Consider the following 24919-nt stretch of genomic DNA (forward strand, 5'->3'; position numbering starts at 1 on the left):
CACTCCAGCCCTTCGATCTACAAGCGAACGATGGTTGGGACTGGTGTGTGGCACAAGTGGCTTCTACTGGGCTCTAAATCCCGGGTTTTCCCCAGCCAGACCCAAAGGACAGGGAATAAAGGGGCGGGGGAGGGGGAGGGGGGCGGGGGAGGTGTTTCGTTGGGTTTGCTCCTCCGTGGGCTAAAATGGGGTTTCCGGGGGCTCTATCCCGGCTGAAGTTCCTCCCCCCGCCCCATCCCCAACCTCGGGGGATGCTCCGGAGCCGGGGCGGGGGGGGGGGGGACGGCTCCTCCTCCCGGGGGGCGGTGAGGGGGCGGGCAGGGGGGCGGTGCCGCCGCCAGCCCCGCACACATCGGAGCTGCCTGAGCCCCCCGCACACACCGGAGCTGCCCGAGTTCCCGCACGCACGGAGCCCCGCTGCTGCTCCCCGGGCAGCCCGGCCCCGCCATGAGCGGAGGGGGGGCGCGGCCCCTCTGAGACCCCCGGCATCCCGGGAACTCGGTCATCCGGTACTCTGGCATCCCGGCATCCCAGCTCCGCTGTATCCCGGGAACTCTGTAATCCCATACTCCGGCATCCCGGCTCCGCTTCATCCCGGGAACTCGGTAATCCGGTACCCCAGCATCCCGGGAACCCTGTTCCGCTGCATCCCGGCTCGGCGGGAACTCGGTGCTCCGCCGGATCCAGGGAACTCAACCTCCACAGCATCCCAGCTCCCGGGAACTCGGCTCCGCTGATCCCAGCTCCTCGGTAACACGGTGCTCCAGCTTCCCCGGGAGTTTGCACGCACAGCATCCCGGCTTCCCGGGAATTCCCCGCTCCCGGTACCCCAGCTCAGTCCCCCGGCTCTCCCATAACTCAGCCTCCCCATCTTCCCCTCTCCCAGGACCCCATCTCCCCATTAATCCCTGCTCCGCAGTAACTCCGCACCCCGGCTCCCGTCTTCTCCCGGCCCCCCGTGACCGTGACCATGGCGTTCATGGTGAAGAGCATGGTGGGGGGCCAGCTGAAGAACCTGACGGGTGGCCTGGGTGGCGAGGAGAAGAGCGAGGGCGAGAAGTCTCCGGCCGAGGCGCAGGGCATGACCCGCGAGGAGTACGAGGAATACCAGCGGCAGCTGGTGGAGGAGAAGTGAGTATGATCGGCATCGGGTACTGGGGTCTCCTGGACCCCCAGGGTCTCGGGGAGGGATGGGGTGCTCCCCCTGCAGCCCACTGTCCCATGCATTGGAAAGGCTGGAGGGAGACAGCACAGGGGGGAGCAGGGCCGGGAGGGAGTTTAATGAACCCCCTAATCCCTTAATCCGCTTCCTCGCCCGGGAGATGGGCTTGTTTTCTCCTTTCAGGCTGCGCTGGGGGGAGGAAACTGTGGGGAAGCGGGGGTCTTTGAAGGGGAGATGAGGGGTATGCGGGTTGGGGGGTGGGATAGAGGCGCTCACAGCCAGGGCCTGAGGGCAGCAGGTGCCGGTAACTGCCCTGTGTGGTTCGCAGGATGGAGAGAGATGCCCAGTTTGCCCAGCGCAAGGCGGAGAGAGCCACGTTCAGGTCCCACTTCCGAGACAAGTACAGGCTCCCCAAGGTACGGCTGTGCCGGGTGTCGAGGGGGGGACACAGAGAGCCCAACCCCATCGCTGCCCTTGTGAGCGGCTTGGGGTCACGGGGGGACCTGTGGGGAGGGGAAGGGGCACCCGACCCCCTTGGCTGGGTGGGTTTTTAACCTACAAAGCGCCAGTGCAAACCAAAGCATCCTTCCACCCAAACCTTGGCCCCTTCCCGTCACCCCTGAGCACCGCAAGCCACCAGACCCCCAACACACACTCCTTGCCTTGCTGGGTCCTCCCCTTCCTCTCTTTTGTCCCCCAAATCTGGCCAGAGGAGAAGAAGTCGCCTTCACCCCGGACTCCCAGCCCCGTTCCCAGGAGAGGAGCCGGAGTTCCACCTCCCCGGCTGAATTAGCCAGCCTCTCTCCCCAGATTATTTGGCAGAGGTTTCCTAACCAAACTCCTGTTTTGGAACTGTCACCCAATGAACGATTCACTCAAAACAATTTAATCAAGGATAATTCAGCCGTTCTTGGAATCGCCACAGGCTCTTCTCCCCCCAACCCCACCCTTTATTCAGCAGGATCCTCCGGGTGGTGAATGCTCTAAATTGGAGCCGGGCTAATTTTAGTGCAGAAGGGTCAGCAAAGCCAAGCGATATTGTTCAGATTGTTTGATATTGTTCAGCCAGCCCGGATGCGCACCCCACTGCTTCTCACACCCCTTTTATCGCTGGGAAATAAACAGCTGGAGAATTTATTTTCCCCCTGCCAAAAGCAGGAAAAGGCAGAAAAAGAAAAGATGGAGATTTTTTTTTTTTCTCCAGGGGAAACGGGGATTTTTTTCAGATCTGGCCCCCCGATCCTCCTGCTGCTTTCTCATGCTTGAGATGTCCCTTCTCATCTCTCGATGAGTTTCTTCTGCTCGTTCCTGATCCTGCTTGGCAGCCAGGCTGCTGCTTGCCAACTCTCCCCGCGGCTCTCCTGCATGGAGCCAGCCCCCGTGGCCGGTGGGTGCCGTCGTTAAGCATACGCATGTGGCTTAATTGGGTGCCTGAACCTCCCCGGCCGCTCCAATGCCAGCTGAAAGCCAATTTACAGTGACACACGGCACGCTGGGGTTGTCACCTCAGCTCCGGCTGTGCCCGCCGGCACGTGCCAGGGCTCTGCCCAGCCGTGTCCCCTCTGGGTTAGCGGCGATGGAGCTCACGGGTACCACCCTGTCCACAGCTCGAGGATGAGGGTGAGCCCCAGGGACCACCCCACACAAGCTTTAAAAAGGGAAGGCACCGCTGCGAACCTTGCTTTCGTGCCCCCGTGAGCCCCTCTTGCCCCCCACCCCGGCAGCATCCCATGCCTGATTTTTCTCCTGGCCCATTTCAGAACGAAACTGATGACAACCAGATCCAGCTGGTGGGAGGTGATGTGGAGCTGCCCAAAGAGCTGGCCAAGATGATCGAGCAGGACAACGAGGAGGAGGAAGAGAAGAACTCGGTGATCGGCCAGCTCAGCAACATCCAAAACCTGGACCTTGATTCCTTGAAAGACAAAGCTTCGGCCACGCTAGAGGACCTGAAGCAATCGGCCGAGAAATGCGCCGTGATGTGACCCGGCTGGACCCCCCCTCCCCGTTGGCGTGACGGTGGGGGAGAAGGGAGGGGACGCAGCGAAGGGTCTGGCGGTGGCTGTTGCCTGCGATGGGGACCCCACTGGTGTTGTCACCCTTGCCTGGTGCGAGCCGGGTCCCCCTCCTGCGCTGCACGAAGCCTCGAGTCCCTGACCCCGATGTCCCTGATGTGTGGTTTTTTGTTTCCGTTCTCCAGTCTGAGGTTAAAGCGAAGAGCCAGCATGTGTGTGTCCCCCCCTTACCCCAACGCCTCCCCCTGTGCCTGTGGGTGTCTTTAGCCGGGGAGGGGGGGTGCAGGGAAGGAAAACCCCAGGTGACCTTGAGGTGTTATTGACCCACGCCAGCACAGGAAGGCAAAGCCTTTCCAGCAGAGCGGTGGCTGTACATCATCTTTCTGCCTACTCGTTTCGTCTGAGCCCCCTAGAAATGGCAGGGAGGCTCCAATCTGCTTCGCAAGGACGAAGCGCCGTGCGAAATGTGCCCCCCCCCCCCCAACTCCCGCATCCCATTCCCATCCCATTAGGAACAGCATCCCATCCGTGTGAGAAATACCAACTGCTTTGCCTCCTCAAAGGCATCAGCTGGGCAGGACCCGCTGTGTGACCCCATCCAGCCTGGCGGGAAGGGGAACGCTGAGGACCAGGGGGACAAAGCCTGAATTGATGCCAGAGAGGAGTAAAAACCCCTCGGCGCTCACCTGAACCCTGAACCCTCGAGCGGCAGCGGCACAACTCCCCTCTTCCAGGGTGGGATCCGCTCGTGCCCTTCTTCCTTCCAGGAGAAGAACAAAGTGATAAGGGAAAAAAAAATCTCCTCCTCCTCCTCCGCTGTGCTGTGGTTGTGCGCTGTGCTCAGTTGAGTGTCCCTCCAGCTCCCATGCCGTCCCCGCGCCGCCGTGCTGTTGTAACCGGTGGAATAAATACCAGGAGATGTCTATGCACTCCTTTCTCTCCTCGAGCTGTGCTTTCCTGATAAAGGTTTTGGGGTGCCCCAAGGTACGAGGGGCGCAGAGAGGTCGAGTGGCGGGGAGCAGTGGTGGGAGCACAAGGGAGAAATCTCCTGCGGCATCATCCAGGAGAAAGCATCGTGCCTGGATGCGGCCAGGTGTTTCGCTGTGTTTTGTGCCGAAGGGATGCCACGAGCGGCTCTTTGTCAGCAGCCGGGTGTAAAAGCAAACAGAACCTCCAGATTTCACAGGTTTTTTTCGGCTATTTTAGTCAAAAAGCCTTCAGATCGCTCACCAGCTCCCCGCCTCAGTCTCGCGGGTGCTGCGGGATGTCAGCGGTGCTGCTCCGAGCAAGGACACGTCTCTGCAGGGACAAGACCAGGTGGGACTTCCAGTTGGAGCAGTTCTGGCCTGCCGGCATCCCAGCGAGCGGCCGGCTCCCGTGGCGAGGCTTCCTGGAAAGAGCTGGCACAGGCTGGGAATTCACCGCCCCAAATCCCTACGGAGCAGATTAACTGTGGTTTGGTTTTGTGAAGGGAGTAGGTCATCCAGGAAAACACAGGAGAGGGTGCTGGGAAGCTGCTATTATTATTGTTGTTGTTGTTGTTGTTGTTATTGTAGCAATAAACTATCCTGCAGGTGAGTGGGATCCCCACCGGAGTGGAGGGAGGGAGATGGGGGATGCAGCCCTTCGGTTCATCCCCACCCATAACCGGTGTAACCCCACCAGAATGCAGCCCAGACCCTCTCCCCCACCATTTACTCCACCCCCCTTCCCCACTCCCCCAGCCACGGACCTCCGGCTCTGCTCCCCACTCGCTCCCAGCCCACGTGCCGCCCCGCAAAGGCCGCGTGAAGCTCGGCGGGTTTATTTTAGGAGGCACCATGACCCCCAGGCATGTGAAAAGCAAGCAGCACGCGCTCTCCCCGCTTGGCTCTCCGCGACGTGTTAAGCCTCGGCAAAGCGTTCCCAGCAAAGCGTGGTGAGCTCCCCGGGTGCTCCCAGCCTGTGCTGGGGAGGAGAGCTTGGGATGGGGGGGAGCAGGGGCAGCAGCCCCCCTCCTGCCCGTCCCCTGCCCTTTCGGGGGATGCGTCCCCTTGGCCAGAATCCTCTGCTGCCGGGTTTCCGAGCATCCCTGCAGCCGAGCATCCCAGCTGCCTGCACGCGGTACGACCGCTCTGGGCATCAACACACGGGCTAAAAAACCTAAAGCAAAGAATTAAAGCAGAAAATCTGGTTTTTTTTCTCTCCTACACTACAAACCCCTATATAATTCCCTAACGTGCGTGGCCAGGTTTGGGGTGGATTTGTCCCAGTAAGCCCTTACTGGGTGCTGGAGGATCTCTGCAGGCAGCTGAGCAGAGAAATAAGCGCTCCATGGGTGGGCAGAGCCCCTGCCCTCCTGCCCCAGACGCGGAGCATCCCCTCGCCACGCGACCGCAGGACCCGGCTCCTCTCTGCTGGTGAGCGCGGGACCACACGTGTGGTTTCCCCGACGGCCACAGCATTAAACGAGCAATCGTTAAAGCGCTGAAACAAATGAGCCTCCATCAAAGGACTGGGGAATGTCAGCTGAACGCTTCCTTCTTTTTTGGCAGGCAATTAAATTGTCCTGCCAGCCGCTGTGGGAAGGGACAGCCCCATCCACCCCACTGCAGCTTCCCCGTGCCACCGGGTCCAGATATTGGGACTAATCCGGATTAAAGAGCAGGGAGGAGAGCCCAGGATTGGCTCCACACACTGACCCAGCTTTCCCCAACCCACTCTTTGAAAGCGTTTGACCTCACGTCACCCACTAACCTGCGGGCTGGCACGAGGAGGGCGATTGACCCACCTGCCAGCCCTGCATCCCTCTCTGGGGGACGATCCGCACCCGAAAGCCATCCTGTGAGTGACAGACGGGAGGCTCAGGATAGGAAAAGCCCTTTTGCAAGGGCTGGATGGTGCAAGGAGACTTCGGTGCTCATCCCCACTGTGATATCAACGGTAGGGGGTGGCCGGAGCCGCCTCCACGTTGCGGACTGCTCGCTTCGTGCCTCCTTCCCTCCAGCCCGCGCAGTGACATTTCGGCAGCGCTTCGCAAGCCCCAACGCAGAAAAGACTGGCGTCTGCCCCAGACACGAAGCTGAGGCACCCCCTCCCAGCTCCATCACCCCTCGGGGAAGAGGCCGGAGCCTCTCCCCGCTTCAAAAGGCTCCGGATGCGGCCGCGTCTTCGGCAGAGCGTAAAGGCAGATGCGATTATCCGCTCCGGCTGCCGCAGCCAGCCGGTTCAGCCATCCCCGGCGGCTCTGCGCCAACCACGGGCCGGGGGAGGGCAGGGGCTCCGAAAGCTCTTTAAAGCCTCAGGATATAATCTCTGCTCATAATAATAATAATAATAATAAAAGACACAAAAGTGCCTTGCCACATCTGCCTGGGAAGCTCTCCAGCCGCAGCTTGGAGCAGCCGGTGAAGGAGTAGGGAAACCAGGGCGTGGGGCAGCACTTGGGGCGGAAGGCAGCCTCAGGAGGGGCTGTGCTGGGGTCACAGCTCAGACCACCCCCAAAATTACCCCACTCCCACACCTCCCCACCTGCCACAAAAAACCTACTGGAGAAAAACGTGATTTTACGTAATCTTTCATGTTGCTCTGCTCGCCGATTTACACACACACACGCACACACACAAAAAAAAGATCTGAAGGGAAAAACAAGGTCAAACCTTGCTTCAGCTGCCTCGGGTCCCCAGGGAGTACGGGCACCGGCTCCTGCCCTGGGCAGGGGGACAGGGACGAGGGGGGACAATGGCTCCAGGCACCCTGGGCTCAGCTGGAGACTCCTCTTGGGTCTTAAAGCACAAGCCCGAGACTGGAGGAGTTGGAGAAACCCAAATCAAGTGTTTATTAAAAACAATAAATTACATTCCCTTGCAATACAGTAGATTTTGAGACAAGTCCCTCGCTTTGCAGGACAAGCAGACCTCACCACCCCGGGTGAGTGACTTCTGCAGGGCCGGGGGGACGTGATGTGGGGAATCAGGTTGTCAGAGCCCTGAGGAGCAGAGCAGGCAGGACAGCCAGGCTCCGCTTTCGGGGAGGTATCGCTGTCTGCGGCCGCGCGACGCCGCCCCTGAAGGGGACTGACTCCTGCTTATCTCTTTTACTCAACGACTACACCCGCGGGGGAGCACGCACAACCGACCCGTCCCCACTGAGCACTGGTACCACCTCATGACACAAATGACGACCGCAGTCAGCACCTGCCGGACTCCAGCGCAGGCAGGTTTAGGAAGCGACGAGCCTTGACCCCGACCCTCCAGCAGCGAGAGGGAGGTAGGGCTGGGCCGGGACGGTGCGATTGGGTGCTGGAGGCCGGGCGCGCGGCGGTGGGCGCAGAGAGGTAGTTGCTGGGTGAGAAAGGCACAGCGGAGGGCAGGCGCCGGCAGCGTCCCCGACCCCCTGCCTGCTGCCACCGTCACCAACAGCCTGCAGCTACCGGCGGGGCTGCCAGGGTCTGGGTTGTGCACACGCTCAGGGCTCCCCCAGAATTTGGGAGGGGGAAGAAACATCCAGCCGAAAAGGCAAGAGACGTATGTGACTGGCAGGGGGGAAAATTCCGCTGGAGCCCGCTGCCAGGATAAAAATACCCAGCCCGTCGCAGCCAGCAGAGGGAATTAGAGTGGAATAACCCGCCCGCCACCGTCAGGGGAGGCAGCAGCAGCAGACGGTCGAGGCAGGGCTGGGAGGGGACTCCGTTGAAACGAGTTGACGCCAGCGCCCGGGAAGAGGGGCAGATGGCCCTGCGGACCCACCCATGGGACCCTCCCGGGGCGGGACCCCCAGGGTGAGCCCCCGAGACGGTTACCCCAATGCGGTGGGGACGAAAGCCTCGTCTTTCCTCTCCACGCCGCTGTCGGCATCTCTTCGCGCGGCAGCGCCAAGGCAAGGAGCAGCGTCCCACCAGCCGGCGCCCCGGCCTCACTGCAAGGTACAGGCTGCGCGGGGGGGACGGAGGGCACTCACTGGGCTGCGCACACCATCGCCCAGCCCGGGTGGGCTCCCGGGCATGGATCACCCCACGCCGGGGTCGAGGAGGGCGTGCCAGGTTGGGATTACCCACGGGTGGGAATATGCCCACGGCTGTGGCAGCTGTAGGGATATTCCCGGCAGCTGTAGGGATATTCCCGACCGCAGCCACAAGGCAGGACGCTTCCCCAGGCCCCTTTACACTAAGCCCCCTTGGAAGGGACAAGAGGGGACAGAGACGGGGACTCACCGCTCCGGACAGGCTCTGCCAGCGCCTCCTTGCCCATGGACTGTGCCTCCCGCATCTGCCATGGAACAGGAGTGTTTTCCAGCCTGTAACCCCACCCAGCACGCTCCAGAGCCCCTCACCAAGCAGCCGTACCTTCATCTGATCCTTCAGGTACTCCGCTCGGGCCATCAGCGTCTGGATCTGGCGGAGAAAGGGAGTGAAGCCACTTCAAAGCCGTGCCAAGGGGGGACGAGCTGCCATCCCACAGCTGGCACTCACCTCGGCGTGGAGCAGCTCCCGTCGCCTTCCCGCCGGTTCCGCTGCGGGAGGGAAGAGGGGCGCGCCGTTAGCCACGGGGCGCAGGATTTGTGATCCCCCACCCCGCAGCGCTCACCAGGACCCCAACTCACCGGCCAGGAGGAGCAACAGCTCCCCCAGGCTCTGCTGGTACAGCTCCAGCGTGTCACCCTCATCCTTGCCTTCCTCCTCCTGTGGAAGAGCCCGGCGGGCCGGGCTGCAGCCAGGGCAGGGGGGATACACCGGTCCCCTCCCCACCCAGGTTTGCTCTTTCCCCTTCCGCTCGAGGGGAGAGAGGACCCCCGAATCCACAACTCACCTTAGCGATGGCAGCAGAAGCCATTTCCAGCGCAGCGCAGAGCCGAGGCTTGTCCTTGGCCATCTCTGCACGGGGACGTTGCAATGGGGAGCACCCCAAAATCCCACTGGGTGCCCCCTTCCCACTCTGACACTGAGGGAGGGGGGGGGTTCCCCCAAAAACCGCTACCTTTAAGGAGCTCTCTGGCCGGGTTCTCTTGCTGCAGGAGGCTCTTGCTGCTGGAGGTGACCAACGCCTTCAGCTCCTCTGCTCGGGAGATGTACTGCCCCACCTGCCCACAACGGGGGGGTCAGGGGACCCCCGCCATGGGGGACAGAGCATGGGAGGGGCACCTCACCCAGCTAAGCCGGGAGGGGATCCTGTTCCCCACCTCCCCATGGATTTGTGGGCTCACCTTGGCCCGGATGGCTTCTTTCCGGCGAGCATCGCTTTCATCTGCGGGGGAAGAGCGAGCAGACACTGGGACCCCCCCACAAGGCACCCAGCACAGCCTGAGACCCATGCAGCCCCCCACCCCGGGGGGGAACTCACAGTGCAGAGCCGGCACAAAATACTCCAGGGCTCTGCAGTACAGGGAGAGTGCAGCAGATGCATCCCCCTCCTGATCCTTCTTCACTGCCTCCACCACCAGGTCAGTCTGGGGGAGATGAGGGGGGAGGGGGTCAGAGCTCGCCTCCCCCCACACCCCTGGGGACCAGCACCCCGGCACCCCGCTCACCGCCTTGCAGAGGCTCTCGGGGCCAGGGACGTGCTCCATATCCACGAAAGGGTGGGCGAAGAAGCGCTCGAAGGAGATGCGTTTCAAAGGGTCCCTCTCCAGGAGCCGTCCTAAGAGATCCCGGCACTCCGGGGAGAGCAGCGGCCGGCTGGGCAGCTGGCGAGGGAGGGGGGCTGAGACCACCGGCCCCGCCACAGCCCCGCCATGGGGACGGGCTGCAAGACCCCACCTGGCTCTGACCCGTTCCCGCGTTACCTCGATGGCCCGCTCACTGCGGATCTTCTCCTCCAGCTCGGCAAAGGAGCGGGAGGCGAAGGGCGGCCTCCCGAAAAGCGCTTCTGCAGAGGGGGGAAAAGTGGGGGGGGGCAATGGAGCAGGGAAACAGGCCCTGAGCCAAGCCCTGAGTAGGGGTAGGGGGAAGAATAAAAGCAAAAGCCCACCATAAAGGATGACGCCCACCGACCACAGGTCCACGCGGGCGTCGTACTGCTGGCGGCACACCATCTCGGGGGCCATGTAGAGCGGGGAGCCCCGCAGCACGTGCTTCTCGTCCCACGGCGACATGTGCTGCGCAAAGCCGAAATCTGCGGGAGAAGGGGTGAGGAGAGCCCGTGGGAGAAGGGACAGAAGGAATTGTCATCCCCCACATCCTTCGGCCCCTCCCAGGGGACCCGCCCTGACCTGCCAGCTTCAGCTGGGGGTTCTCCGGGGCGCTCAGCAGGATGTTCTGCGGCTTCAGGTCCAGGTGGGAGATGTTGCGGTCATGGAGGAACTTCAGGGCGCAGGCTGGGCGGGGAGGGGGTCACCACCGCAGCCCTGCCCCCGCCCCCCCCCCCCCTCAAATCCCCAGGCAGGGTGCCCTTACCGAGCTGCTGCAGGAAGACGCGCGCCACCTTCTCGGGCAGGATCCTGCGCATCCGGATGAAGCGGGAGAGGTCCCCCCCGGCACAGAACTCCATGATCAGGTAGATGTGGTCGCTGTCCCACTGCGAGGACTCGGTCACACCACCCCGGCCAGCCCCACCAGGCATCCCACCCACGCGGGGCCCTCTGGACCAGTTTGCCCAGTTGCTGGCACCGAGCCCCACAGATAGAGCCTGGTGGAGGCGGGACAGACGGGTGCTGGCTCAGTGCTCCCCCCAGGAAGCCCCCAGCCCTACCTGGAAGTCCTTGAGCTCCACGATGTGCGGGTGGCGGATGGTCTTCAGGATCTCGATCTCCGTCAGCAGGTTCTCCACCGACGCCCGGTTGAGGCTCCTCTTGCTCACGCACTTGATGGCCACCACCTCACGCGTGTCCCTCTGCCGCGGGGAGCCGACACTGCAGCCCCCCCACTCCACCCAAACAGCCACCACGGGGGTCCCGCGTGGGGAGGAGCCCCGAGAAGGTGAGGGGAAGGGAAGGATCCGGGCTGGGGCTGCGGGTCCCATACTGGGGCTATAGGGACGGTGCCCCGCATGGGGGGGGCTGGGGAAAGAGGGGGGGGGGTCCCACGCGTGGGAGGGGGCATATTTGGGGGCCGCCCCTACCTTCCTGTAGGCCTTGTAGACGGTGGCGTAGGTGCCGGCGCCGAGGCGCTCGGTGAGGATGAAGCCGTCCAGGCGCGGGGGGGCCCAGCCCGGCCCCGCCATGGCCCCCGGCACCGCTTCCGCCTTCCCGGCGCGCCCCGGCCCTGGCCACGCCCCCATCGCCGCATTGGCCACGCCCCATCCCGACTTGGCCACGCCCCCACCCGGTCTTGGCCACGGTCCCCAGCAGGAGGACGATATCATTTCGAGCACATATACATTTTATTATTAATGTTTTTTTTTAAACAGGAAAAGATCAGACACAGGGGAAAGAAATAACAACACAGGGGGTGTAAAAACGCCGATTTGCGGATGAGGCGGCTGGGAGGCCCGCCTGGCACACGCTCTGACAGCAAAGGGTGGGGTACAAAGTGCATCCCCCTCCTGGGCAGGAGGGGACAGAGAGGGGCAGCACAGCAGTCAGGTCTGCAAGTGAAACCCCCCTCCCGCACCAATGCGGAGCGAGCAGGGAGGAAACGTCCCCACCACACCTCGCCACAACCGGCACATCAACCCCCGCACCCCATCCACCTCCAGAGGGGACAGCCCGTCAGCTTTCCTAGCTAAAACACACATCAAACCAGTTCTTTCCCAGCTGAAAAAAAAAAAATGCGCGGGAGGAGGAAGGCAGGGAGGAGCTGTCCCTGGAGAAAAATTCATTCACACGCTCAGCTGGCAGGCTCTCAAGGTCACGTGGAGAAGGATGTCGCAGGCACCACACAGTGTTTGAGCTGGCTTCTTCAGTGCCGCTGCTCCCGAACAGCAGAGCTAGCAAGTCAAATAAAAACCCTTTATCCCCTGGTTTAAGGCCACGGTGAGGACTCAGCCCCCACTGATCCCCTCTCCATGCCTGGGGCCATGGGTGCTGGCAAAAGGGCGTAGGAGCCCCCGGGGCCATCATCTACAGGATCCTCATGAAAGCAGAGACGGGGGAATCTGCCACAGGGAGACAAGGAGAAAGATGTTTCCTCTCCATTCTAACCCTCCCTGTTCCCAGATTTTCCTTCGTGCCACATCACTCCGACTCTCGGGAAGCCCAGCAGTTAAGAGGTCAAAAATGCAGCATCGTGTGTGTAATAAATCGAAAGTACAGTTTCCGCTCTTAAAATTAATGACAAACTACATGCAAGTTACAAAACCCCCCAAAACAGCAGATAATCAAATTCTTCAGAGCAAAGGTCCATAGGAGAGAGTAAAATCAAAAACCTGCTTCCTCTCACCTTCCCGCTACAGACAGGACAAGGGCAGGAAGAGAGACAAACACTCGGTACATCCTGGATAGAGAAATATATTTGCTTCAGAGAATGTCTCCCCTATCTCCCGCACCCTAACACAAGACAGGGAAAACTAATCGTCATAAACGCAGGCCAGCTGAAGCTAAAAAAACCAGACCTCTTCTCATCTGGAGTCGGCATCACAGAGCTAACATGGTACTCCCAAAAAGTGCATCTTTAGAAAAAAAAAATGGTTGGGGTGACGACGGCAGAGGAAGCGAGGGGGAGGCAGCCCCGGGAAGGGCTAGTTTCCCCGGAAAGCACCCTGTGCGGCTGAGGAGGCCACGCCAGCCGCTGCATTCTGGAAGCCCCTGTTGGTGAGGATGCCTTGGGAAAACTCTTCCTGGGCCCTCTGGAAACTGGCTCCCGTGCGCCGATACAGGGAATGCACCTGGGAATGAGAAAAAGGGGGAGAAAAATCAGCATGCGGTTGTGGGCTTGCTGCACGCACCTTGCTTGCAAGCTTGCTTTCCCTCAGCCCCGTCACTAAGCAGCTCTCTTGGCAGCTAGAGATGATGGGCTGGAGCCACTGGCCCCATCTCACCCAGCACATCACGCTGCAGATCTCAGGAGATCCTCATTTGTTGTAAAACGTGGAGCTCTCAGCAAAATGGCAGGTATCGGACCAAAAGCTCCTCTCCCTGCACTGTGATGGTATGGATGCTTAACTCCTGCACTTACAGACACTCGCAGGACCTGAAGGTGTCTGCAACTACAAGCACCAGGTATTTTCTTCAAAATACAAGTTAGGAAAAAAGGAGGAGGAAGGAAGCAGTAGAAGCAGGACCAGTTCAGCCATCCTTGCCTTCCCCAAAGTGATATTTCTGCTGTTAATTGCAGAAAAGCAACACTGGTGTGGTCAATCAGGAAGGGCTTGTGTTTGGGAGCCAGCAAGACACTGGTTTGGATCCCACCAGGCTCAGAAAAAGTCCCACAGCGTTGTGGGACAAAAAAAAAAAAAAACAAAAAACAACAAACAAAAAAAAAAACCAAAAACCACCCAAAAAAAAAAAAAAACCAACCCAAAAAAACCCCACACAAACCAAAAGCCATGGCCTTCTCAGCTCAGCCAACTCTGGGCAGCCTCAAGCTAAAGGGAGGTGCAAGAAATCTGATGTGTCTGAAGAGGGTGACATTTGGGACCGTGCTGGCCATCTTCTCTGAACTACTTAATCTAAATGAGAGCAGCCAACGCAGCAAGCCTTACTACACCCTCCTTTCTTCTAACACGTTCCCTCCCAAAAGGCTGCTTTCCCACCTGCAAGCCCCCCAGGTGTTCAAATGACTTGGCATCGATGCAGGAAGCACAAATATTTTCACTAAAACTCTTGACCTGACAGTGCCCTGATGACATCTTCAGAAGCAAGCTCATCCCCACAAACAGACGAGAGGAGATGGCAACCCCAGGACACTCTGGTAGCAGGCTGACCTGCAGATCTGCGATTCAGCTCGCCTTGCCTCCGAGCCACTCACCTGCTTCAGGAGGAAGAGCGAGAGAACCGCGCAGAGCGTGAAGAATCCTGCCACCACCATCATGATAACAGCCACGGCCAGGTTCCCGTGCAGCTCGGACAGTGCCGCGATCCATCCGCTGCGAGAGAGAGGAGAGCAGGGGGCAAGGTTACAGGGAATTGCAAACCCAAACATAACGGCTGCGGAAACAGGGAATCAGAGCTCATCCAGGCATTCGTTTAGGGGCTAGAATTCCCACTATCATTTTTAGAAGCAATCCACCTCTACACAAGAGAATCGTTACAGCCCTGGCCCCTGGACCACCTCCCTTAGGCAGCAATTGACACCCTTGGAGCCATCATAAAATCAAATCATTTCCATTAACACCTTAAAATTCAGCCAAACAGTGTAAAGATAGGCTGGTACATCTAAATTGGAAGAGATCAGCTGGCAGATCTGGAGCCTAGACTTACGTGTCACCATGATAGCTCTGCCTGGCCAGGGATGTAAGTGTTGGGAGAGAAAGGAAGGGACGAAGTCAGAGCTACAGAAAGGAGGAAACTGGCAGTTGTTGAAGAGAAGGGGCAGGGAGGATGCTAGGAGTTATCAGTTCTTGGCTGTGGGTGAAAAAGCCAAGATGCTCAGCATCATTCAAAACACTCTCCTGGGTCCCGAAGAAAGGAACCTTTCCAACTGCTAAACCAAGCAAACCGTCTGCCACCAGGAGAGAGGGAATCAAGTGAGCCAGACTGTCCCATTTGATGTGCTGCACAACTCACCCGTTACAAGGAAGTGGGAAAGGCACACCATGCACTACAGCCAAAAATAAATGCGCTGTCTGGCTCGAGGAAACACAGCAGAAAGCTCAACGCACGCTCTCCAAAGTCAGACTGGAAACGGAGTGTCCCCTCCCAGTCCCCCATGACTAAGGCAGCACCAGGCAGCAGGGGAGGGAGCACGAGGACAGCTTTGCCTATGAGGCGTTCTGCAGGCAGCGGGCAAAAATAGACAGCAGCTTCACGGCGCTCACCACCTGAAGGCTCTCTCTCAGGAGAAAAACCACTAGCTGTTAACCTTTCCACTGTTCACAGTAACTCAGGCATCTGATCCGCGGCCAACGCAGCACGGCAAAAAGAAAGCTGGCGCTTTCACTGCAGGGGGCAACTGCTGGGAAGAGGCCTGTTGGACGCACTCCAGACTCACCCTTCTGTACAACGCCCTCAAGAAAGGGTGAGGATAAAACCCTCTCTGCTTATTTTTTTTTTAAGCATAGCCCACCAATAACACACTCGAGAGAAATTCAGGAAGAGTTTGGGGACAGAATCTGGCTGCTAGCAGCAGTATTGAGTTAAGACGTACCCAGACTCCGGGTCAGAGTTCCCTCACCCCCGTGCTACAGCCTCCATGAGGGAAGGCTCCATTTGAACACAAAGCCAACATTTTAACACAACGCCAACATTTGAACACAGATGTGGCCAAGACGAGAGGCTCAGCATCAAGAAGGGGTATTATACGTATTAAGCAAGGGTGGAGGCAGCAGAGGAGGTGTGGGAGATTTCTCATACTCCTTTCGGCACTGGCCCACAGCAGAGTCTGAAAAGGTACGTGCCTCTGCTGGGACTAGGATGGGAAGAGCAGAGGAGAGAGGCAGCCCAGCTGGCATCTGCCAAAGCCGGGTACCAGGTGGGAGAGGAAAAACACAGGAGAAAGAACAGACAGCTGTCAAAAACGGGCCCCAAAGCTTCTGACAGTCACAGCCCTGGTGAGAAAGAGCATTCATGCAGAGCTGTGACATGGCAGCCCCTGAAGCCAAGCTTACCTGTCTCCCCAGCCAGGAATGCCGACAGCCTGGATGATGTAGATTGCTATTTGGCAGAAGAAGATGAAAAAGAAGACGAAGAAGCTGAACGAGCTGTCAGACCTGCAGGAGAGACATTAGCAGGAATGAAATGCAGGGACATGATTCCTGCACAGATTCCCTCCTCTAAGAGGACAGGAACAAGTTCAGTGAACCCCTCCCTCTCAGGGAAATTCACTAAGGGGAGGCGATTTCAGAAGGAACTCATGCAGCAGTACAACACTTCCACTGCATATCGCAAAACCACCACTCTGCCTAATGCAAGATGGGGTGAAGGCAGCTTCCCGAACACACACAGTGTGCTCAACACACTGATGTACCCGTTTCGCAGAAATTAATAAAAAGTAGGGCCCTACGATTGCCTAGGCTTGGACTTCCAGATGAAAAGCGACTACCACAATCAAGTTCTCCCAGATACTTCTCATATGTTTAGGAACAAGTGGGTTTGATCTATTCAATGATGCAAAGAGCTGGAAAAATCCTGCAGGCAATATACGATCAGGACAGACAAAACCAAAGCTCCTCCCACCAAAAGATATGTCCCTGTGACAGAAGAAAACAGTACTTGCCTGAAAGCCTTGTAAATTGGTCGGTACCAACAGAGAAAGGCACAAGGGGTGAATAAAATAAACCACAGGATCGAGAGACCAAAGTCTACTCCTCTTTCCGTCTCGACTGTGAACCATGCCAGGCAAGCAAGCAGGTTTAGGAGCAGGGTAATCGAATGCACTGGTCAGGATGGGAGAGAGAGAAAAAAACATCAGTAAGTTCTTGAAAAACTCAGAAGTCTCCCCAAGCATCCCTAATCTCTCATTGATCACATGGAGCTCTGCAGAAATTAAGGAGCCTTTGGATCATCTCATTTCCTTCCCTCCCTTGAAAGGAAAACAGAGCTTAACCTAAGGACCTCATCTGATCCTGCTGCTTACAACCAAATCTTAACTCTTTTCAGAGCACAGAAATCAACAAATACTGACTGCACTATCCACTGTCTCTAAGAGTCTCAGGAGAGTTGTTAAAGTATCCCTTAAGCATCAATCAAAATTCTGTCTCAAACGAGCTATTCCCAAAGCACAAACTTAGAGTCCTTAACATTTGCCCTCATAAAAAAAGGAAGGGAGACATTATTTTACCCTTGCAGACAACACCTACAGAATTTACTGTAGGTCAAAGCTCAGCATTTGATACAGAATCTTCTTAGGAAGATATTTTTATTGCAGCTCAAGCCGTTACTTACACATCCACAAGTAGTACAGCATCTTGCATATCCGCTGGTAGTCAGCTGGGATGTCGGCAGAAAAATCCTGATAAAAACACGGCTTGATTGGACATCTCTTGGGAAGAGGCGGCCAGTTGTTTTGCCTCGCTGTGGAAAGGAGAAAAGAGAGGTTCTTCACTTGCTCTTCTCTCACTGACAGATTCATTCGCACGCTGTAATTTGCAACCAGCCATTCATTCACACTGACGTGAAGACCTTGGGAGAGTTTAGGCCTTGGCAGGTTGAGCGGGCAGCACGGCGGGGACGCATTAACTCTGCTGGAGCAGCAAGGCAGGGCAGCCCAGCTTGAGGGCTGTCCTCCATGGGAGGCAGAATTCCCCTGCAACGGCCAAAGAGCCATTGCAATCATTGCCGCTCAGCACTACAAGTCCAAACACAGCCATTTAAAACTAAGATGAGAGGAAAACATGTTTTTGCTGTGGTTGAGCCTCAAAACTGAAAAAAGATTTCTTGCTCTCAATGAAAAGCTTTAACGTGGCAGCATCACACAACAGCTCAGACACAGATATGAAACTGGTGTCTGAAGAACTCAGCGTGGCTGAGTACAGCTGCTGAGAGGGCAGAGACCCACCAGAGCTGGTGTCCAGCACTTCATGTCTGAGCTCGTTTCCCACCTTGTAAGTTATAGGATGACAGGTACAGTCCTAAGACAGTTGTCACAGCTGTGAAGGAGTAGAGGAAAGACACATGGCTTGTAAAGTAGTTCATACACTCAGAAAGGCTGGGCCTTCATCAAATCCTGACAAAGCAAGCAACCCCAGCTTCCCTGAGCATCACGCTCATTGTGGGCAGGGCAGGAAGCACTACTCACGATTAATGCTGGCCGCGTGACTCTGCAATTCCCTTTCCTTCTTCTCCAACTCAGCTGCCTTCCTCTCTAATTCTGCCTGCTGCTGAAGAAGCCCAGCCTGTGCTGCCGCAGCCACAGCCTAAAGTAGGGGGAGAAAAAGGTAAGTCCTTCCCTAACTGAGGCAGTGGCAATACCACCAGCAAACACACCAGACGTCAAACTGGAACGGAAGCAAAGGCAATTCAGTAGCAAGGGTTGAGAACAATTTGAAAGCTGAATACTTGTGGCTGATCTGAAACACTTTGAGGCTTTCTGCCTTCCCTGCTGGAGGATAAAAATCAAGGTCAGTGCAGAACTCCACACAGATGTTCCTCTCTTATCCCATGGGAAGACAGGGCTCTCAAGAGGCTATCCAGTCTGTTGCCCATCCTCTCTCCCGCCCTTTTCAGCAAAGCTGTGCTCCTCTTGCAGCTTCTTCTACCTCCCAGTTTGCCTCATTGCTCTGAGTGCCTTGCAACAGAGCACTGAGCACAACTCCTGGGTTTACCAGGAAAATTCCCTTCCCAGCTAGGGGAGGAGGCTCAAAGGAAAGGCAAAACAGCTATGTGCCACACCTTTTAGGCATCTCTTCTACCTGTTTGCTATTCTGAGAACTGATCCTTTCTCCTAGCAGCCTCAGCTTCTCTGCTCTTTGGATGAGGAGGTCCTGACAGTCAGGTACCTGCTAGCCAGTCTAAGCAGCGCTGCAACCTAAGGCTAGACTGCATTTACGCTCCTGGAACAGAGCGTGTCTGACCAGTCACCAGAACTAAGCTAAAAGCATTAGCAGGATACGTTTCAGTGTTTGCAGAGGGAAGCCAGAGCAAACAGGATACCAGACAAAATGAGCTCTGCCACCAAAGGGACAGGGAAAAAGGCATTAAAAATTACACGTGTATTCCTTACAGAGATCTGCAAGGCAGATATAACTGCAAGTTTAAAAGATCACTTGCAACCCCAGAGAATCCCCTTCCCCTCCTATCCCCTTCCTGTGGGAAGGCCCACAGGAGCTCCTTCACGCTCTGCAGCCCAGCTCTCGGGAAGGTGGCAGCGAGGGGTTGCTGTACCTGGGGAGTGGGCTCCACAGACGTCTGCAGGACAGCGGGCTGCGAGTGGCCGGAGGGCTGCGTGGCTGGTGTCGTCCGCGCCGCATTTGTCTGCGTACAAACCGCAAGCAACAAGGCAAAAAGATTACACACGGCTTCTTTTAGCGAAGGGTCCTTCACATTTCAGCACTACTAAACCAGAAGCTCTAGCAGGAAGCAATTCTGCATTTTCAAAAGTTTGTTAGTTTCTCAATGCGCCGGGGGAGTGGCGCCTGAGGATTACAGGTATTAGGCAAAGGAGAAGCAGAAGGGGATTTGGATAAGTTGTTTGAACTGCAAATATTGCTTTACCCTGGTTTCCTGTTCTCCTTTTCCCATCCCACACACGGTGGCAGCCAGGAAATAAGAATGAAGTTCTTGTAGCAATCCATCAATGGTATCAGCGCAGCAGTTCAGCACCCAGCCCAAATAAATATTGATGCGTCCTGCCACAAAACATCTTCCCCTTCACGCTTCATATAGCTCTACCATGAGCCAGCAGTGAGTCTGAGAGAAGCTGTTCCATGCGAGCGGAAAGAGCTCCAGCTGGGAGTTTATTAGTGCTCCAGTGCAGTGGCTTGCAGCTTGCCACGCATGCAGCGAGTTACACTGTCCATGGGGAAATCAGCTGCAAATGCCTCACTTTTATTTTTTCTCTTCTAAGCTGCACCTAACAAGGGACCTTCTACACCGCTAAAACCACCACCAAGACACCAAGTGCAAAGACAAAAGGCACGTACCAGCTGGGAGCTCTCAGAAAAGGGGTTGAATTCATCCAAGCCACTTTGGCTAGTGTTTGTGAGCTGTGTCACCGAAGGATCCTGAAAGGAGAGAGCAAAGACAAATCAGCATCAGACACAGGTCATCATCACCTTATACGTTATCCATGCTGCCCGCCTTCCATCCACTTGTTGGTTGGGAAGAGGATGGGGTGAAACGCATCCCCCCCACAGGCGGATGGCCTTGGCTGGCAATGAATTCAAATAACCAAGGAGATGGCTATCAGCAAGTCAAGATTTGTGGGCAGAAGTAGTCTCCTCTTCACCCAAGAGGTATATTTGAAGAACTACAATAACCTTTTGGCACAGGAGCCCTTTCTGCAGACTACTACCACTTACCTACAGCAAGTTATTCCTAATTTCCAGAGATCTGAAGCAGGACACAGATTCATTGACGCACGGATAGAATGTTGCTGGACACCCAGGACCACCTCCCAAACCTCACTTGAACGACAAAGCGAGCGAGGATCCACAAAGCACAGCAGAGTCTCGCAAAATGAGCTTCCAGGTACAAGTGGTCCTGGCCAACAAGTGCCAGCTGCCACCCAGGACATTTGGACCAGCAACCTAAGATGCCAATGATTGCTCTGAAAAGGCAAAACACCCAGGAAAGTGGAGCTGGAGGCGTGACACCAATTATTTTTGGAGGTTTTAATTCTGCCAGCATAACAGCTGCATTCACCTGGACTCGCAGCATCTCCTACTTGTCTCCAGCAAACAGCCTGATTGTTTAAAAAAGGCTCTCAGCATCTCTGCCGAAAACACCTTTCTTCCCTCACTGGCAATGCACTTAGCTATTTTTATTTCTTCTTTTACATACACTACTGTCCACAAAAGATTCCTCTTTAAGAGCCAGACTTGGACCTCTGGATGTTTCTCTCCCCAGTTATTAGAAAACAAAGCACTTTTTGAGCTCTGAAATCCTACTGTGAGAGCAGCCTGGCAACCTGATAGCTGGGTGTGGGTAAAAAAAAAAAAAAAAAAAAAAATTTAAAAGTGGCTTTTTATCCCTCCCTCTCCCAGGAACCCGTGTCTCAAGATCAGTCATTTTAATTTTGTGGTTAATGGGGTGAGAAGCAATCGAGGCTGCGACAGGGTCAGAACGAGCAATCGAGGCGTGCAGAGCCTGACCGAGTCCACGCGCTGCAAAGTCTTTTGGCATCTCTGCAACCCACTGGAGCCGTTCCGCGGGGTTTTAGCACAGCCTTCTGCTGAACAAGAGGCACACAGGACGGTTAATGAGTTACCTCACGCATCTCCCCGACAGCAGGCACTCCCTACGCAACAGGTTGCACTAGTTCATGAATCACCTCAGGCTGAGGGATCTCAGATGAGATTTTGGATGCCGCTTGACCAAGCACAACTCCCCAGCCAGGCAGGGGAGCAGGTAAAAGATGGGCAGCACCAGCCAAACCGCCACACTGGGAAGAAGGGCTGCGAGGACTCAAGGCACAGGTTTTTACTTCACTGCTCACTCTTCTGGAGGCTTTAGCTTAACCAGTTTCGCTGAGGCATGGGCTGTTGACACAAGCTTACAAGTCAGTGAAGGCAGGATGGCTACTGTGCACCGGCGTGATACCCTTAATCCAGGCCAGGCGAGGTCCCAGCCTGACTAAAGTCCAGCAGAAGACAACTATACAAGGAAGAGAAACTCCCTTAACAGCACGGGAACAGGAAAGCTGCATAATCATCTGAAGAGCTTGTATGGTCAGTTTGATTTCAAAAGGAAACGACCTCTCCACAGCTTTAAATTTTATTTTTTTTTTTACTTAATTAGGCAGTGCAGCCAAGGCAAGGCAGCTCAACTTAACTTGCCTGCTGTGGTGCAAGTGTGTTTAGAATAGATATACAAAGAGTAGGGAATTTGCAACAAAGCTGAAGTGTGTTTGGATACATGTTTGTGCCCTGGATAGGGCAGGAAGGAAAACAGCAGCTGTGAAACAGAGGGTGATACAAAGCCACCAGCTTCCACCAGCCTGGAGTATACAGCGTGAAAGATGAGTAAGCACGAGAAACAGAGGAGACAAACGAGAAGTTGCCCACAAACTTCACGTTTTACGGCTATTTCCTGCAAGCTACAGAGCAAAAGAGAGTTGACTCTCTTGAAACAAGCACAGGTCTCATCCTTTATGCTGTGAAACGTGGAAATGGAGACTTAACTCAGCCACTGAGCCACCCAAAGCCATGTCACCTGGCTGTCCCTCTCCTTCAAGGAAGTAACTGCCTTCTCCTCTCTGCTCCAAAGGCCCCACACGCCTTTCCTCTTGGAGGGTTTAGTTGTTAGGATCCTCAGTTAAACTTCAGCAATTCTTCTCAACTTTTCCTGCTTCAGAGCTAAAGAAAAGCCTGAGCACCTGAAAGCTCTCTTACTTCTCCAGCTATTCCGCTTGATTTAATAAGTAGGTCCAGTCACAAACTTTGTGCTCCCCGGTCAATTATTACATTGACTGCAGAACGCCAGTGAAGCAGATCCCCACTGGTTGCCCTCCCTGCCATCGCTCCCACAAGTGGCAGGGATATATGATATCATTTTTCATTACTTCAAATTCCCCAGCGCAGAATAATTTTGTGTTTGGACCAAACTGCACTGACACAAAGGTTAAAACTGTTTTCAAACACAGTGTTTAACGCAACCATGAAGCTGCTGTCGCACTGTGCCAGCCAACAGAGCTGCCGGAAGATTTTGATACAACAGGTTTGCACAAGAAATTATATTCTTCCACTTCTCTTCCCACAGGTTAAAGAACCAAAACAAAACGAGATGCCTCTCTAGATGAGATCAAGACAAGAGAACTCAAAGGCGAATCACCTGGAACCTAACATGGTTGCTTAAATATCACAGTACCTGCCCCAAATATTGCCAGTCCTGCAGTCAGCCACCAGTACGGGCCCTCCCAGCACTGCCACCGCCTGGAAGACGCACTGAGGGAAACCTCAAGGATTTTATTATCAATATCTCTACAGAGGACAGAAGTTTCCAGCCCTGTCTGAAGTTTGCAACAAAGTTCTGGAGGTGGCTACCAGGTTACTGAGTAAACAAAGGCAGTTAATAATCTCTTGTTAACCAGATTGAATAAGTCACAGAAAGATGAGCCAGAGATATTTTTAACGGGACCAAACCAGCTTATTTTATACTAGGCTTATCGGACACCACGAACAAAGCCTCCTTAAAAGGCAAAGATCCCCAGTTATGTCAGGATTCGGAGAGCACAAAGCAATATACCGGGATCCGCAACGAGGAGAGACAACCCTCGTGCTCTGCCCAAGAGATATTCATCAGCACGACAAGGCTGAGAGGGTGAAGATGCTTCTAGTCTTTCAGCAAGAACTCCAGAGTGTGTGGAAGGGGATGTCAGCGCCTGTTGGGCAGGCAAACCGTTGTCCCAGCCCTGCACAGCACCGAGCCAGCACGCAGATCCAAACCTCAGCAGGGAACGGGCTCATTTCATCAGATTTACTACACTGGGGCAGCACCGTCCTACGTTGTGAGATGCCACTGTCAAATCAGAGAGACAGGGCTTCGAGGCTCCGCGCAGCGGCAGTCAGGGATTCCTTGTGTCCAGCTGCTGGCAACTGGTGGAATTTTTTCTTTAAAAAAAGGGACAAAGGTGAATGTAAAACCTAACCCTCGCAAAAGGAGGATGTAAAACCTGCTGCAAAGACCAGCTGTATCAGCAAAGAGCCATCAGACAATCGCAGGGGCGTCTGCAGCGTGACACACGTTCGTCCCCATTAAAAAGTGAGTGTGACATCAGAGTTACCCGCTGTAAATTGCATCCAATCTTTTTTGTGTAAACAATGAGTAAAGCACGAGCACGGCCCTGTTCGGTCAGATACCGGAGTGGCTGCAAGGGGCACAAAGCAGCAGAGTGCTTCCTCAGCACTGAAGCAATAAATCTCTAGGGGAACAGCAACTGTACTCGAAGCCACCCTACGCTCCCCGCCACAGAAGGGATGTTACAGGGACACCGTCGTCAAACCCTTCCCGAGACACACGAGAGCGTGTTTAAACGGAGGTGAGGGAAAGAAAGGATTTTATTTTTTTTTTTTTTTCCTTCTCGTTTCACTTCGATTCCTCAAAACAGGCAGCCTCGTAAACAAACAGTTTCGCTTCGGCTTGGCCACGAAATCAGAGGTCAGGAAACCACCCTTCGCTGCAGGGCACGTCCCGGCCAAACGGCACAGGTGAGGCGGCGGCCGCGGCCGCTCGCTGATGGAAGCCGGAGCCCAGACGCCAGCTTGCACCCCACCGCCACACCGCTCGGGTGCCGGAGGCCGTTTGGCCACTTCCCTGCGTTAACCATCCCAAGTTTCACAGCACGGAGGGGAAACCCAGGGAAAGCAGCCCAAATCCCTGGGAACCTCACAGGGAATCCCAAGCTAGGGCCACTGAAAGCCACCGCCAAAGGATGAATTTTACCTCGCAGGCTCAGTTTTAAGAGCCGAGGCTACCGCGTGTTAAAAACGGACCCCAGAAAGGTGGGGGGCGACTGGGGCTGGGCGCACGGGGGGTGAGAGCCCCCCCCCCCCCCCGAAATGGGGGGCGGGGGGCCGGGGGATAGGAGGGCTCCGAGGGCGAGAAGGGTCCCAGCGCCAGCGAGCAGGGCCGGGGCGGACCCCGGCGAGACCACGCCGCTCCTGCCCGACCCCCGAGGGGAGCGGGGACCCCCGGGCACGGACAGAGGCGGGGGAGGGAGGCCCCGGGGGTCCCGGCCCCACAGCACGGGGCCCCCCCTCTAATCCCGCCCCCTCTCACCGATTGGCCGCGGCTGAGAGAAGCGGCGCCGCCATTGGCCAGCGACGCTTCAGTCAGTGCCACGTCCCGGCGGAGGGCCGGGGAGGGGAGGGGAGGGGGGAAGGGGCCGCCCGGTGCCGGCGCCCACCTGGAAGGGGTTGATGTCCACCGGGTCGGCGAACGGGTTGGTGTCGAAGCCCGACATGGGCGCGGTCCCGGTTGCTCCGCTCCCGCCGCCGCCGCCACCACCACCGTACCAGGCACTTCCGGGGCAACCGGGGCGCCTGCGCCGCCAACCACGCGACCTGACCCGCCCACCGCGCAGGCGCTTTAGGGGCTCGCGGGGCAACGGCGCCGTGTGACGTCACAACAGCGGCCC

The 24919-nt window shown here is 56.4% G+C and overlaps 3 protein-coding genes across 3 annotated transcripts; 1 reads left to right on the forward strand and 2 right to left on the reverse strand.

The window, feature by feature from the left end:
* Nucleotides 1-413: 413 nt before the first annotated feature.
* Nucleotides 414-4106, forward strand: CPLX3 (complexin 3). Its single transcript, XM_010125070.2, has 3 exons — nt 414-1131; nt 1491-1578; nt 2923-4106. The coding sequence occupies exons 1-3, from the start codon at nt 971-973 to the stop codon at nt 3145-3147; spliced, it is 474 nt and encodes a 157-aa protein (XP_010123372.2). The 5' UTR covers nt 414-970; the 3' UTR covers nt 3148-4106.
* A 2864-nt stretch (nt 4107-6970) lies between these two features.
* ULK3 (unc-51 like kinase 3) lies at nt 6971-11327 on the reverse strand. Its single transcript, XM_086757667.1, has 16 exons — nt 11211-11327; nt 10842-10982; nt 10547-10667; nt 10363-10467; nt 10122-10265; nt 9937-10019; nt 9682-9837; nt 9495-9600; nt 9358-9398; nt 9132-9234; nt 8964-9028; nt 8758-8836; nt 8627-8667; nt 8501-8548; nt 8369-8423; nt 6971-8087 (listed from the first exon to the last, which is right to left on the reverse strand). Exons 1-16 carry the CDS (start codon nt 11310-11312, stop codon nt 8071-8073), a joined length of 1407 nt encoding a protein of 468 aa, XP_086613793.1. The 5' UTR covers nt 11313-11327; the 3' UTR covers nt 6971-8070.
* Nucleotides 11328-11465: 138 nt separating this feature from the next.
* SCAMP2 (secretory carrier membrane protein 2) lies at nt 11466-24826 on the reverse strand. The gene is made up of 9 exons (XM_086757447.1): nt 24689-24826; nt 19767-19847; nt 19009-19098; nt 17924-18041; nt 17071-17199; nt 16403-16562; nt 15795-15896; nt 13997-14114; nt 11466-12914 (listed from the first exon to the last, which is right to left on the reverse strand). Exons 1-9 carry the CDS (start codon nt 24743-24745, stop codon nt 12768-12770), a joined length of 1002 nt encoding a protein of 333 aa, XP_086613573.1. The 5' UTR covers nt 24746-24826; the 3' UTR covers nt 11466-12767.
* Nucleotides 24827-24919: the final 93 nt, after the last annotated feature.

Source organism: Chlamydotis macqueenii, chromosome 12, assembly GCF_036417535.1.
Source record: "Chlamydotis macqueenii isolate bChlMac1 chromosome 12, bChlMac1.mat, whole genome shotgun sequence".
Classification (NCBI taxonomy): Eukaryota; Metazoa; Chordata; class Aves; order Otidiformes; family Otididae; genus Chlamydotis; species Chlamydotis macqueenii.